This window comes from Drosophila mojavensis, unplaced genomic scaffold (genome assembly GCF_018153725.1).
Source record: "Drosophila mojavensis isolate 15081-1352.22 unplaced genomic scaffold, ASM1815372v1 contig_81, whole genome shotgun sequence".
Taxonomy (NCBI): Eukaryota; Metazoa; Arthropoda; class Insecta; order Diptera; family Drosophilidae; genus Drosophila; species Drosophila mojavensis.
In genome coordinates, this window is record NW_025318907.1 from 4,835,390 (window position 1) to 4,847,740 (window position 12,351).

Genomic DNA, 12,351 nt, shown 5'->3' on the forward strand with positions numbered 1-12,351 from the left:
TTTGTCCAGTCGAGAGACAACGACCGCACCACCCCGCACCGCCCCGCCACGCCCCACGCTAAAAAGTTGACATTAGTGGCTGACCAAAGTTGGACGACTGTTGGGCATTTGTGTGCGTTCTTATTTCGATTTGGGGGCCCTTCATAAGAAAGTGGCCTGTTTACATTATACTTAAATTAGATTAACTAATTCAATCTGTGGCCAAGTTCTCTGCTGACCAGCGAACAAACTTTGCCTGGCCAAAGTTTTCAGCTTCAACTGCGCGAATCTGGATTACAACTGTCCGCCCGTTTACTATCTCTTTAATTTTCTTTTTGTTTCCTCGTTTATTCATTTCTGTCCCTCCCTATATATATATTGTTTTTTTTTTTTTTTTCGCTCGGCAATTAACATGTCTCTAATTATGAGTCACAATTAGTGCGGTTTTTCTGCTTGTTCATTATGAGGAAATATGCTTTTTTTTCTGGTTCTGGTTCTGGCTCTCGTTCGTTGTTTTTGCGTGCCCATTTGAATAATTAACTATTTGGAAAATATGTTTGCCAAATACAAACATATTTAATTAGCCGAGCCAAGAGTACATGCGTGTAAAACGATGTCCCCGGGCCGTTTGTCTTTGTCCCTGTGAGTCCCCCATGTCGAGTCGCTAATTGTGCAGGAAATCATGTGAGTTGCATGTCTAAGATATTATGGAAATCCCATTTGTTCTCTTTTTGGGAAATTAATTACTACATTTATTTATTCGAGAGGAGAGACTTGCATTGCAACTACACCCCATATACATATACATGGCATTTATTATCAAATCCAAATCTAGTCAGCTTCCAATTATAATCCGAAATATGGACCTGCTTTAGTTTTTATTTTTTTGTCAAACTGTTTTGTACGACAATAACAATTTTTTTTTCTCTCTAACTAATTTCAAAATTCTTTGACTGTTCACGATGTGTCAATCAATGGGCCAAGCGATATGCGAGCTGAAGAACATGCCGCTCTCCGGCGATAAGGAGCTCGACAGCCAAATTAAGAAGTGGGTTAAATGGGATCGCAACCAGGACACATTGTGTCAAATAATGGAGGCAGTCAGGAATGAGGATTGGGACACGTAAGCTTCAGATTGATTGACCGTCTGACCAACTTCAATTTCGATATCAATCTCAATTTCAACCTCCCTCACAGGCTGCGGTGTCGTCTCTGCAGACGCATTGACTTCGGCACGGCTGGACTGAGGGCCGTAATGCGAGCGGGTTTTGATTCCATGAACGAATTGGTCATCATACAGTAAGAATCGTTTGTGTTAATGAGTGTATAAAATGTGAATGATATCATCTACCTCTTGCTCCACAGGACCAGTCAGGGACTCTGTGCCTACATAAAGGAACAATACCCGGACGAAGCTGAGTGGGCCGTGCGCGGCGTTGTAATTGGATTCGATGGTCGGTACAACAGTCAGCGGTTTGCGGAACTGACCGCCATTGTCTTCTTGAGCAACAATTTTCGAGTCTATCAGTTCAAGCGTATGGTCGGCACCCCCTTCGTGCCCTACACAGTGATGAGGATGAACTCGTTGGCCGGCGTGATGATAACGGCATCTCACAATCCCAAGCAGGAGAACGGCTATAAGGTATACTGGTTGAGTCAGCTATCAGCTATATATGTATGTTCGCTATCACAATTCGTGTTGCGTTTGCAGGTTTATTGGAGTAACGGTGCGCAGATAATACCGCCACACGACGAGGGCGTTCAGAATGCCATAATGGAGAACTTGCAGCCACATCCGGATTCTTGGGATGAGACGCTACTCTGCAACAACGAGTCGTTGTCCGATCCATACAACAACGTTCTGCCGCCCTATTACGATTCGCTCAAGAAGGAGATATCGTGCCCACTCATGGAGGCCAACGGCAACTGCCCATTAACCTTCACCTACACACCGATGCATGGCGTTGGCTATGCGTATGTGAAGCTGGCCTTCAGCAAGATAAACCTTAAGGCCGTTATACCTGTGCTGCAGCAGATTGCGCCCGATCCAGAATTCCCCACGGCGCCTTCGCCCAATCCGGAAGACCCGAAGACTTTGTGCTTGGCAATCGAACGAGCTAATGAGAAGAAGACACAAGTCATCTTGGCCAATGATCCGGATGCGGATCGCCTGGTTGTCGCCGAGCTCGATGAAAATAAGAAATTCAAAATATTCACCGGCAACGAAATGGGCGCCCTGCTCGGCTGGTGGTCATTGGAGAACTACAAGATGAATGCGGAGAACCCCGACATAGCCAATTGTGTGATGATCTCCAGCACAGTGAGCTCCAAGCTGCTCAAGTCCATGGCCCAAGTGGAGGGATTCACGCACCACGAGACACTGACGGGCTTCAAATGGATCGGCAACAAGGCGATCGAGGAGCAGAATGCCGGCAAAAAGGTGCTCTTCGGATTCGAGGAGGCCGTCGGCTACATGATCTCCACCAATGTCGTCGATAAGGATGGCATCCGAGCTGCGGCGCACGTGGCCACCATGGCCTGCTACTTGCGCTGCAAGAAGTGTATGACAATGCAGGAGAAACTGCGGGACTTGTACGAGACGTACGGATTCCATGCCACTGTTGGCTCCTACGTGATGTGCAACGACAGTGGACTGACCAAAAGGATCTTCGACCGTCTGCGCACCTTCGATGACGGTCAGGAGAACACTTATCCGACGAACATCTTGGACGGGGAGTACGAGGTGGAGAGCGTGCGGGACCTCACCACGGGCTACGACAGTAGCACTCCCGATAAGAAGCCAGTTCTGCCAGTCAGTGAGTCCTCCCAGATGATAACGTTTGTCTTTAAGAATGGCATGGAGGTCACACTGCGAACGAGCGGAACCGAGCCAAAGATCAAGTACTACGCCGAAATGGGCGGCAAGCCCGAAAACAAGCATTGGGACGAGCTGACAACGACACTCAACAAAATGATGGATGGCGTTATTACTGAGTTCTTGGAGCCCGCAAAGAATGGGCTGAAGGTGCGCAAGGAAGAATGAATTTGAAATGGGAAGGGTTTTCATATATGTATAGGGCCCCACAAATTTTTAGTTTTCTCCAAAATTTTTCTAAATTATTTCAAAATGCACTACAAATGCAATATGATGCACACGAGCCAAGCCTGATACGAATATGAAAACAGATATTTCTTGATAATTAGATAGATGGTAAAAAAAATTAAGAAATAAAACTATCAGTGTAATCAACACCATTTTGGTTCGGTAAAAAATATATATAATAGAAATACCTCACGGCTTTTTATTTGGTGCATTATCAAAAGAAGATTAAGGGAGTCTGGGCGGAGTTAAGCAGTTAACAGTTAACATACTGTTATAATGTGACTGTTAACAGAGTAAACTGTAGCAGAATTGACAACGCCTCAGATTTTCAGTTCTACTTTATTCACATTTTTAAAGATCTCATCAGTACATGTCAAAATTATTTAAGTGAAGTAAGATTTTTCCTCTAATGTTAAAAAATGGTTTTGTTCCTTCGCACGCTTACCGAGAGATTCTCCTCAAAGCTATCTTCCTCTTGGCCTCGACTATATAGAAAATCCACAGCTAACCTCCAGCAGTATGAAACGCACCAGAATTCGCGACAGGCTTCGACCGCATCACGCAATGTATTGCAGGATATCATTTTCAATAGACTCCTAGGCCGGACATGCAACCCGGTATTCCACACGGTATTCCAGCAGGAGCCATCTGGTAAGGCGAGCTTTCATTGTTACTCTGGCGACAGAGTTCTCGATGCTCAAATCAGCAATTGGATGGATTGGGATCAGAGTCCACATACGAAGGCTCAAATTATTGATGCCATCAAACAAGAAGATTGGGAAACGTACGTTGAAATTGAAATAAAATAGTATAATCATTAATATGCTCCATTCGATAATCGATATTCGATAGGCTTCAGGCCTGCATGAACAATCGGATGGTATTCGGCACAGATGGCTTCCGAGCTCCGATGCGAGCCGGTTTCGACGGCATGAACGAGCTGGTCGTCATACAGTAAGTCTGTCATAGTTCGTGGTTAATTAGTTCTGGTAAAATAACATGTCTGTACGCCGAAGGACTGCTCAAGGCTTATGCGCCTATCTGAAGCAGGAATATCCGGATGAGAGCATGTGGTCTGAGCGAGGCGTGGTCATTGGATACGATGCGCGCTACAATAGCAAACTCTTTGCGGAGTTGTGTTCCATTGTGTTCCTGAACAACAATTTCCGCGTACATCTATTTGGGAACTATGTCTCTACGCCCTTTGTGCCGTTCACAATTTTTGAGCTAGATTGTCTGGCAGGCATAATGGTAACGGGCTGCCATCACCCCAAGAATATCAACGGCCTTAAAGTATGTCTGTCTCTGTCTATTCCCATTCTTGTATTCTTACTTGGCACTTTCTTTGATCTCTAGATTTATTGGTCAAACGGAGCTCCAGTCACATCACCTCACGACGCGGCCATTCAGCGTTGCATTCTTCAGAATCTGGAGCCTGCAGAAGATTCCTGGAATCAGGAAGTCCTAAGCGCTAACGAATTGCTGAGTAATCCGTACAAACAAATCGTTGAGGCCTATTACGAATCGCTCAAGTCGCAGCTCAGTACATTTCTGGAGGACTGGGAAAAATATCCTCTGAATATCATCTATACGGCGATGCATGGCGTTGGTTATCCGTACATTGAGCTGGCATTCAAGGCGATCGAGTTCGATCCAGTCATTCCTGTGCTGGAGCAGGTCAGCCCCAATCCAGACTTCCCAGACACGCCGATACCGGATGATGCACTCTACCTGGCTACGCGACGAGCGACCATCAAGAATGCTGACCTTATCTTGATTAACGATCCGGTTGCCGGTTGCATGGCCGCTGCCGAGGTGGTCAAGCGAAAATATCGAGTCTTCAGCAGCAACGAGCTGGGCGCCCTGCTAGGCTGGTGGGCGTGGGAGAACTACGTGATGAGCGAGGAAGATCCGGACGCATCCAATTGCGTCATGATCGCCAGCACTCTCAGCTCCAAGATACTGAAGTCGATGGCGGAAGTCGAAGGGTTCGCGTTCCATGAGACCCTGAGCGGCTTCAAATGGATCGGTAATAAGGTGCTCGAAGAGGAGGACGAAGGACGGAATGTGCTGTTTGCCTTCGATGAAGCTTTTGGCTACATGCTCTCCACAAATGTGCTCGACAAGGATGGCATAAGTGCCGCTGCTCACTTGGCCTCAATGGCATCCTATTTGCGGTCGGAAAAGGATATGAAATTGCAGGACAAGCTGGACGAAATATACGACAATTACGGATATCACGTTAGCCAAGTGTCCTATCACGTTTTCGATAACGAACGCATTATCAAAAATATCTTCAATCGCCTGCGCACCTTCGACGACGGCCGGAAGGATACGTATCCGACGAGTATCCTGAACGGCGAATATGCGATTGAGAGCGTGCGAGATCTGACGACGGGCTACGACAGCAGCACGGACGATGAAAAGGCGACTCTACCCTCTAGTAAAACGAACCAGATGATAACGTTCAATTTCAGCAATGGATTCGTGATAACGTTGCAAGCCAGTAGAGCTCAGCCCAAGATTACGTATTACGCCGAAATGTGCGGGGAGCCGGAGAATAAGTCGTGGACTGCTCTAAACAATAAACTGAAAGAAATGGTCGAGGCTATTGTCAGAGAGTTTTACGAGCCCGAAAAGAATGGACTCAAGTCTACGAAGGGGAAGGAGGAGGAACTGAGAAGAGTCTGTATGTATGCGTTGTGAATGGGAACATTCTAAAAAAAAAAAGAATGAAGAGCGTTTTTGTTTCTATAGCAACTAAATTTTGGTGTCACTCTGTTAGTGCTTATTTTAGCCCACTTAACTCGATTTGTAGTTCACTGTCAGCCTTCTCAATGTAGTAGGTCAGGTCTTGTCTACATTGTCATTTCAAAATTAAATTTCGAAATCAATTGAAAATAAAAGTTGAGGACGAAATGTGTACGAAATTGTTGCGTAATTGGTCTGGCGTGGTGCGGACTATCGCTGCCAAGCGGGAATCGCTGAATGTGTGCCAGCATCAACAGAGGTGCTTCATCTTGCCCCCAAATCCGGATGCCTCCAAGGTGAAGGTGAACAGCAAGGTGGTCGTGCCCCAGATCGTATTCAAGTACAGCCCCTTGAAGTACTACATGAGCAAGCTGCGCATGTGGAAGCTGAAGTGGACGTGGGATCGCAACTTCAAGGAGCGCGACTTTGTCGAGGAGTCGAAGAGGGCAGCCGTCTCTCTGACGGACATCATACGCATGCGCGATATGAAAAGCATTGATCAGTTCTCGACCTCGAATGTATACTACCAAATGGCCAACGAGGCGGTCAACTTTCCGCACAAATCGTTTTCGGAGCTGCTGCGGTTCCGCCAGCAGGACATTCGCCAGGCAGTTCCCATTAATGTGCATCTGCACGACATACTGGGGTTAAGGTATGCTGTGATCGATGTAGTTTTTGTCGGACTGCGGCACGTGGCAGACTGTGAGAGCTCGGATCTGGAGACCATGAAAAATGCTATGATCGACATGGAGCCGGAACTCAAGCTGCAGCTGGAAGATCCCGCCTCTCAGTTGCCCTACGTGTTCATTGAGCTCTTCATGCGATTCAGGCGAAACTATTCGAATGCTGAAGAAATCGCTGGAGTCGAGCTGCAGAACCATACGAACCGTTGGCTGGTCTCAGTGTACAAAATTTGTAGATTCAACATATTTACCGTGCCGCCGGCCATCTAATGGAGAATAATATGTTTTTTGTTAATCATTGCAAAGGCTATGTATTTATATATGTATCCATATTTTGAAATACAAATTTTGTAAGAAGAGAATTGTATTTTTTATTTATTGATTCTCTTTAAATTAAATAGAAATTTTTATGTTCAAAATTTATCGTCCTTCCAACTATAATATTTTAATATTTTAATATGTTCAGCATTTTAAAAAAGTAAAAGAACCATACACATTCTCAACTGATATGAATTTAAGCGTGTAGTATTTTTTTTGAGCAGTAACATCTAAGAATAAGCTTAAAAAAAAATAAAATAAAATAAAATTATATGGAGGAGAGCCTTAAAATTGTATTTAATTTCTCTCGACAATTGATTATTTGAATGCTAAAGCGATACTATGAAAGTATTAAGAGGAAACTTTAAATACGTTTCATTAAATTAAATCCAATTTTTAATAATTGAATTCTGTTTTAGTTAAAAAATGAAAAATACAAAAACTTTACAATATTTATATAAATTTAGCAAATAAGTAGATATATTATGATATGAATTATTAAACTAAAAAATAATTATAATATTATAAATAAATAAATTAATTTACTAAATGCAAGAAAGATGATAAAAATTATGAATAGTTATTTATTTATATGCGATACTTTATTTTTAATCATTTTTTTATTTAAGAGTACAGGACATACTATCCTTTTCTACTTGGACATAATATTTTATAAAATGGAAATTGATTTGTTAGAAATTAACAAAAGTACGGAGGGGAATACTTTTATAAAAGCCCCATAAAAATGATCTTAGCTTAATATAATCGCTCTAAATTCCTTTTTTTGCAAAAAAACATTTTTGTTGGACCTTGCACGCATACTTATTAGGCAAGTTTAGATATATTTTGAAAATGTCAATTTTAGAAGAAGAAGAAAGCTTTTTGTATTTTGTCTAGTTCGTGCGACTCATTGCTGTGAGTCAGCTGAAACGAACTAGTAGTTCCTGTAAACCAGGTGAACGCAGAGAATTTCACGTCAAGCGACATTGTGAGCCTTTCGAGCTTAAAATTAATTATAATTTCAGATTTCTGATTTCATATATCTGAGATGTGCAGCATGTTTCCATCAGCGAATCGGGGCAAGCCGAAGCCGGAGATTATCGCATGTAAAGCGATAATCAGAAACATGTTCTCCAAGAAGTACAAGCACTTGGCCTGGATATTCTACGAGCCCATTGATGCCAAATTACTGGGCTTGATCGACTACTACAAGATTGTGAAGCACCCGATGGATCTGTCGACCGTCAAGTATCGTCTCAATTCGAATTTTTACGCAAGCTCCGCCGATTTTGCAAGTGATGTGCGCCGCATATTCTACAATGCCTATCTATACACAAGTCCCGGCCACTTGTGCTACGATATGGCCAAGAAGCTGCAGATCATATTTGAGAATATGTATTCCAAGGTGCCGAAGCCCTATATTCCCATCGATAGCGGCAAGTGCAGCGGCTGCGAATACGGCAGCGATGAGCAAAGCGAAGACTCCACTTCGTCAGCTCAATCCAAGGACAACACCCCAGTCTGTGTCGAGTACAATACCCAAATACGTCAGGAACAACAGCCTATCCCTCTGCGGAAGGAGCCCGAGCCGCTGGTGATCTCCGAAGAGGATTTGGAATTGCATATCAGAGTGCAGCAGTTGGACGGCATCATGCTGTTGAACGTCATACACATGATCCGCCAGATGGAGGGCATTGCTTTCGCCTATGGCCACAGGGAGATCGAGTTCGACGTGCGCACCCTGAAGACCAGCACAAAGCGCTCCATCTTGGCCTACATGGCCAGCAGAGGCGTCACCGGCAAGCGCATGCCGCGCGTGAAAAGAAACTATTGATCTTATTACTAGCACTAACGTTTATTGTTAACTATATGTTCACAGTCAATAAATTTATGTTTCCTATTATTATTGGCCTATTCTATGTTTTGTGGGTCTCCTTGTAGCTGTCCCGGAACCGTCGTATGTTTCTGAACTCGCCGTTCCACACCTTGTTGCGCATGATGTCCCGAGTATTGGACGACATGTAGGCGTAGAAAGTCTTCCGGGGCGGTCCGCTGCGGCACAAGTAGTTGCCCATGGCGTACCAGCAGGCACCCATGTGACTCATGTACATGTCGTTCAGCTGACTGTAGTAGTTCATTCTCACCTTGGCGGCCTGCAGGGGAGGAAGAGGAATGAGCGGGTGCTGCTGCACAGCGGAGGTGATTCAAGTCAGTTACTTACCAGGGCCTTGGCCTGCTTGCAGTAGCCGAAATTCTCCTTGCTCGGCGGCAGCTTGTCCATGCCCAGCAAGTCAGCCGGCGGCGGATTGGCCTGCAGCATGGTTATCAGCTCAAATATTTTGATCGACTCGAGCAGATTCTTCTGGATCTCCTCCTCGGTATATTGCTTGCCGTAGCGTCGCTTAATCCACTCCTGCAGCACGGGCAGTTTGTGAGCGTCGGGCAGGGATGCCAGAACGAATCGTTGGTTTTTCTTCAGCTGGTCCAGTGCATCCTTGAGCAGGCGATTCATGAGCTCCGCATCATCTGGATTGAATTTCTCCACCTCGTAGGTGAGCACCGCTGCCTCCTGGGCCTTCTTTTTGTCATCGTCTTCCTTAGCCTCCATTTCGGCACGCTTCACACTGACGCCCTTCATCCAAATCTCCTTGGCGCAGCGCACCACAGCGTCCACGATGTCGGCCCGGTGGTTCTCGTGACTGCGAATGCTGTGCTCGCTGGTGTCGCCAATGGAGGCGCAGCTGTCTGTCAGACGAACGCCGTTGATCTCCTTCTCCATTTTTTCGGCATCTTCATCGGATGTGACGGATGGCTTCTTGCACAGCGGAGGCGGCATTTCATCGCCCCTATCCAGCGCACTCACGAAGGCCTTGGCGATCACCTTCTTAATGTCCTGCGGCTTCTCCTGGCCCGACTTGAAAATGCGCTTGTACTTGAATTGGTAGGGCTTGTGGTCGGTGGGTGCCACGAAAAACGACTTCTTGGTCTGCTTGCCCTGAAAGCGCACCTCCACAGAGGACTCCTTCCGGTTCTTTCGCAGACTCTTCAGCTTGCTATCGTCCAGCAGGAAGGATATGCGGTGTTGGCTCTTGCCCTTTGGCGCGAAGCATGCCATCGGATCATTTTCAGGGATCATCTCGGCGTTAACACCCGATTTCGGGCATGGATCCACTGGGGGTCAAACTCGACTGGCTCCTTAATCAAACCACCGCCGGTCAGCCGTTTTCCAATGCACTTGTCGGTTACCTCCGTATGTGCCAAGTGCAGCCCGTCCCCAATAAGGGCGCGCCCCTTTTGTTCCTGCGGCTTGGCTGCGGGCAGGTCCACGCGTTGCTCCTGGCAGAGCACGCAGTCGGACTTCTCAATCGTGTGCACCGTTGTGCTTTCCATCTTCAACGCATAACGTTTCATGCAGTCGTCAATGTCACGCTCCAGCTGGGCTATAATGCGCTTTTGGCGTATCTGGCGATAGGGCAGCGTCACGTCCATCAGCTCTAGGCAGCGGTTGCGAGCCATCACCGTCATCTCGTCCTTGACCAGCTGCGTTTCCCCAACAGCAAACTTGTGGTAGGTGCACATCTGGGGCTCATCGCTATCGTCAGTTAGGGCTCTTTCCAGGGCAGCTGCCGCCCTGCGGCTAAACCTGGCTCTGCGCTCGAGGTATTTGATGTGGTTCAGGTGATTGAAGTACTTGTCCACCGCTTCACCCACAATACTCTTGACCAGTCGACCCACTGGATTTAGGTTGTACTCGGCGAACCATGGTGGCTCCGTGTTCCTACCATAGTTGGGCGGCTGATCCAATTGCCAGAATGGGAACGTGGCAACCAAATTGGGCGGCTTACTTATGTATTTAACGACGATTTCCTTGGGCCTCGGCTGGCGCTGGAAATACGGCGACTTGGTGGAACGACGAATGGTGACTTTCTTCGTCGAGCGTCGTTCAGTTACCACGGCCTTGGAGGGTCTCGGCTGATTGTAGCTGGGGTGCTGCTGCTTCAATTCCAAATCACTGAGCTGAGGCGGTGGCAGGATGCGATCCAGCTCACGCAGTGTTGGCAGCAGGTCTATTTTGGACAGTGCCATCATGAGCAGCTTCTCGTTGGTGGTGTATTCACCATTCTTGCGGCAGCTCAGGTAGTAGCCCTCGAGTATGAAGAAGAGGAAAGCTAGATCATTACCTCGACTCAGTACCACCATCGTGCGAATCTTCTTCTTGGTAATGAGCGGACTGAGGCCCAGGCGCATCAAGCTCTTCTCCACGCGATAGCAAGTGCCCTGCTCGAAGTCATCGCGCAGATCGTTGCACAGCTCCAAGACGGTTCGCTCCTGGTAGTCCGATAGGCCCAAATACCATTTGGGCACATCAAGTTTCTTTTGGAACGCCTCCAATTTCTTTATAAAATTAAATTGCCCCATTCTGCATTAAATTAATACGCATAATTTTGCAAACGCTCAATTTAACACAAGGATGAAGAAAAAAAAAAAAAAACCTATAATTTCACTAGTATTTACTGAACATGGACTACTTAAAAAAAATAAAAGCAAATGATTTTCTCAGAACATACACAACTGTTAATTACATACGAATAATACGAATTCTGATTGAGATTTCTAACCTGTCCGCTCCAAGGCTGCTAAACACTGTCGACGAAATGCTTTGAGTTACATTTCAATTTGGTCAATCTCGGGGTTGTAAAAACTCTACTCGAATGTTCGTTCGTCTTGGTCATCAAATTCTAAGTGTGGAAATGTGTGCTTGAGCAGCGCATTTATTGATTGTTCCTGATCCTGTTGATTGTCCTCAGCCGAGATGCCACTGCCCACCGTGCGAGGAAACAAGTGCTGCCCGGCCAAAAAGCCGGCGAGGTTTATTCAAGTATGCAAGCCATTGAGATATAAGCCCATCGAGGCGATACCGTGCTGTGCTTTGTCCAATACGATTCTCAATTCAAATTACAACGATTCCAAGTTACTGAATCAGCGCGTGGCTGTTAAGAAAAAGAGTAAATGGCCCCTGATGAGGGGGAAAGCGGTTCAGACCAATGATAGAATCTTAGAAGATAAGATGACACAATTTCCAGACGCCGGCCGTACTGTCAAAGAGGAGGAATATGTTGAATACAAAGTAACTAGGCCCTCCGGCTCCACGGAGACTGTACATAGGAAAACAACCTCGGACATCAAATACGATCATTTGAATTTGGTTCAAGGCATCAAGCTGGAACAATCTGTGAGCAAACAGATCATCAAGTCAGGCAGTATGGGATTCATATCGCTAAATACAAACTACTCGGAAGACACCACAGATGGAAGAGTGTACAAAAAAATAGAATCTCAGTCGGAGTCTGTACAAAAGGGAAAAGAAACACGACAGCGTCACATTGAATTGGTGTCATCGTCGAAGGCCCGCACTTCAACGTCCCAACGGTCTTCACGCTTGTCCGCTCATCGTCGATCCTCGGAGAAGCCGTCAATAGGCGTGAAATCGGGACTTAGCTTTAGATCTCGTATTTC

The 12,351-nt window shown here is 46.0% G+C and overlaps 5 protein-coding genes across 5 annotated transcripts; 4 read left to right on the plus strand and 1 right to left on the minus strand.

Annotated features, from left to right (window-relative positions):
• Window positions 1-807: 807 nt before the first annotated feature.
• Window positions 808-3,269, plus strand: LOC6580744 (phosphoglucomutase-2). Its single transcript, XM_002006511.4, has 4 exons — window positions 808-1,102; window positions 1,177-1,278; window positions 1,345-1,621; window positions 1,691-3,269. The coding sequence occupies exons 1-4, from the start codon at window positions 942-944 to the stop codon at window positions 3,020-3,022; spliced, it is 1,872 nt and encodes a 623-aa protein (XP_002006547.2). The 5' UTR covers window positions 808-941; the 3' UTR covers window positions 3,023-3,269.
• A 152-nt stretch (window positions 3,270-3,421) lies between these two features.
• On the plus strand, window positions 3,422-6,012 carry LOC6580745 (glucose 1,6-bisphosphate synthase). Its single transcript, XM_002006512.4, has 4 exons — window positions 3,422-3,866; window positions 3,935-4,036; window positions 4,099-4,375; window positions 4,439-6,012. The coding sequence occupies exons 1-4, from the start codon at window positions 3,502-3,504 to the stop codon at window positions 5,786-5,788; spliced, it is 2,094 nt and encodes a 697-aa protein (XP_002006548.3). The 5' UTR covers window positions 3,422-3,501; the 3' UTR covers window positions 5,789-6,012.
• Window positions 6,001-6,786, plus strand: LOC6580746. The gene has a single exon (XM_002006513.2). The coding sequence runs from the start codon at window positions 6,001-6,003 to the stop codon at window positions 6,784-6,786; it is 786 nt and encodes a 261-aa protein (XP_002006549.1).
• A 907-nt stretch (window positions 6,787-7,693) lies between these two features.
• Window positions 7,694-8,737, plus strand: LOC6580747 (bromodomain testis-specific protein). Its single transcript, XM_002006514.4, has 2 exons — window positions 7,694-7,789; window positions 7,860-8,737. The coding sequence occupies exon 2, from the start codon at window positions 7,883-7,885 to the stop codon at window positions 8,666-8,668; it is 786 nt and encodes a 261-aa protein (XP_002006550.2). The 5' UTR covers window positions 7,694-7,789; window positions 7,860-7,882; the 3' UTR covers window positions 8,669-8,737.
• On the minus strand, window positions 8,671-11,421 carry LOC6580748. The gene is given in 3 exon segments (XM_002006515.4): window positions 8,671-8,987; window positions 9,056-9,972; window positions 9,975-11,421. Coding segments are annotated over 3 exon segments (2,433 nt in total). The 5' UTR covers window positions 11,254-11,421; the 3' UTR covers window positions 8,671-8,750.
• Window positions 11,422-12,351: the final 930 nt, after the last annotated feature.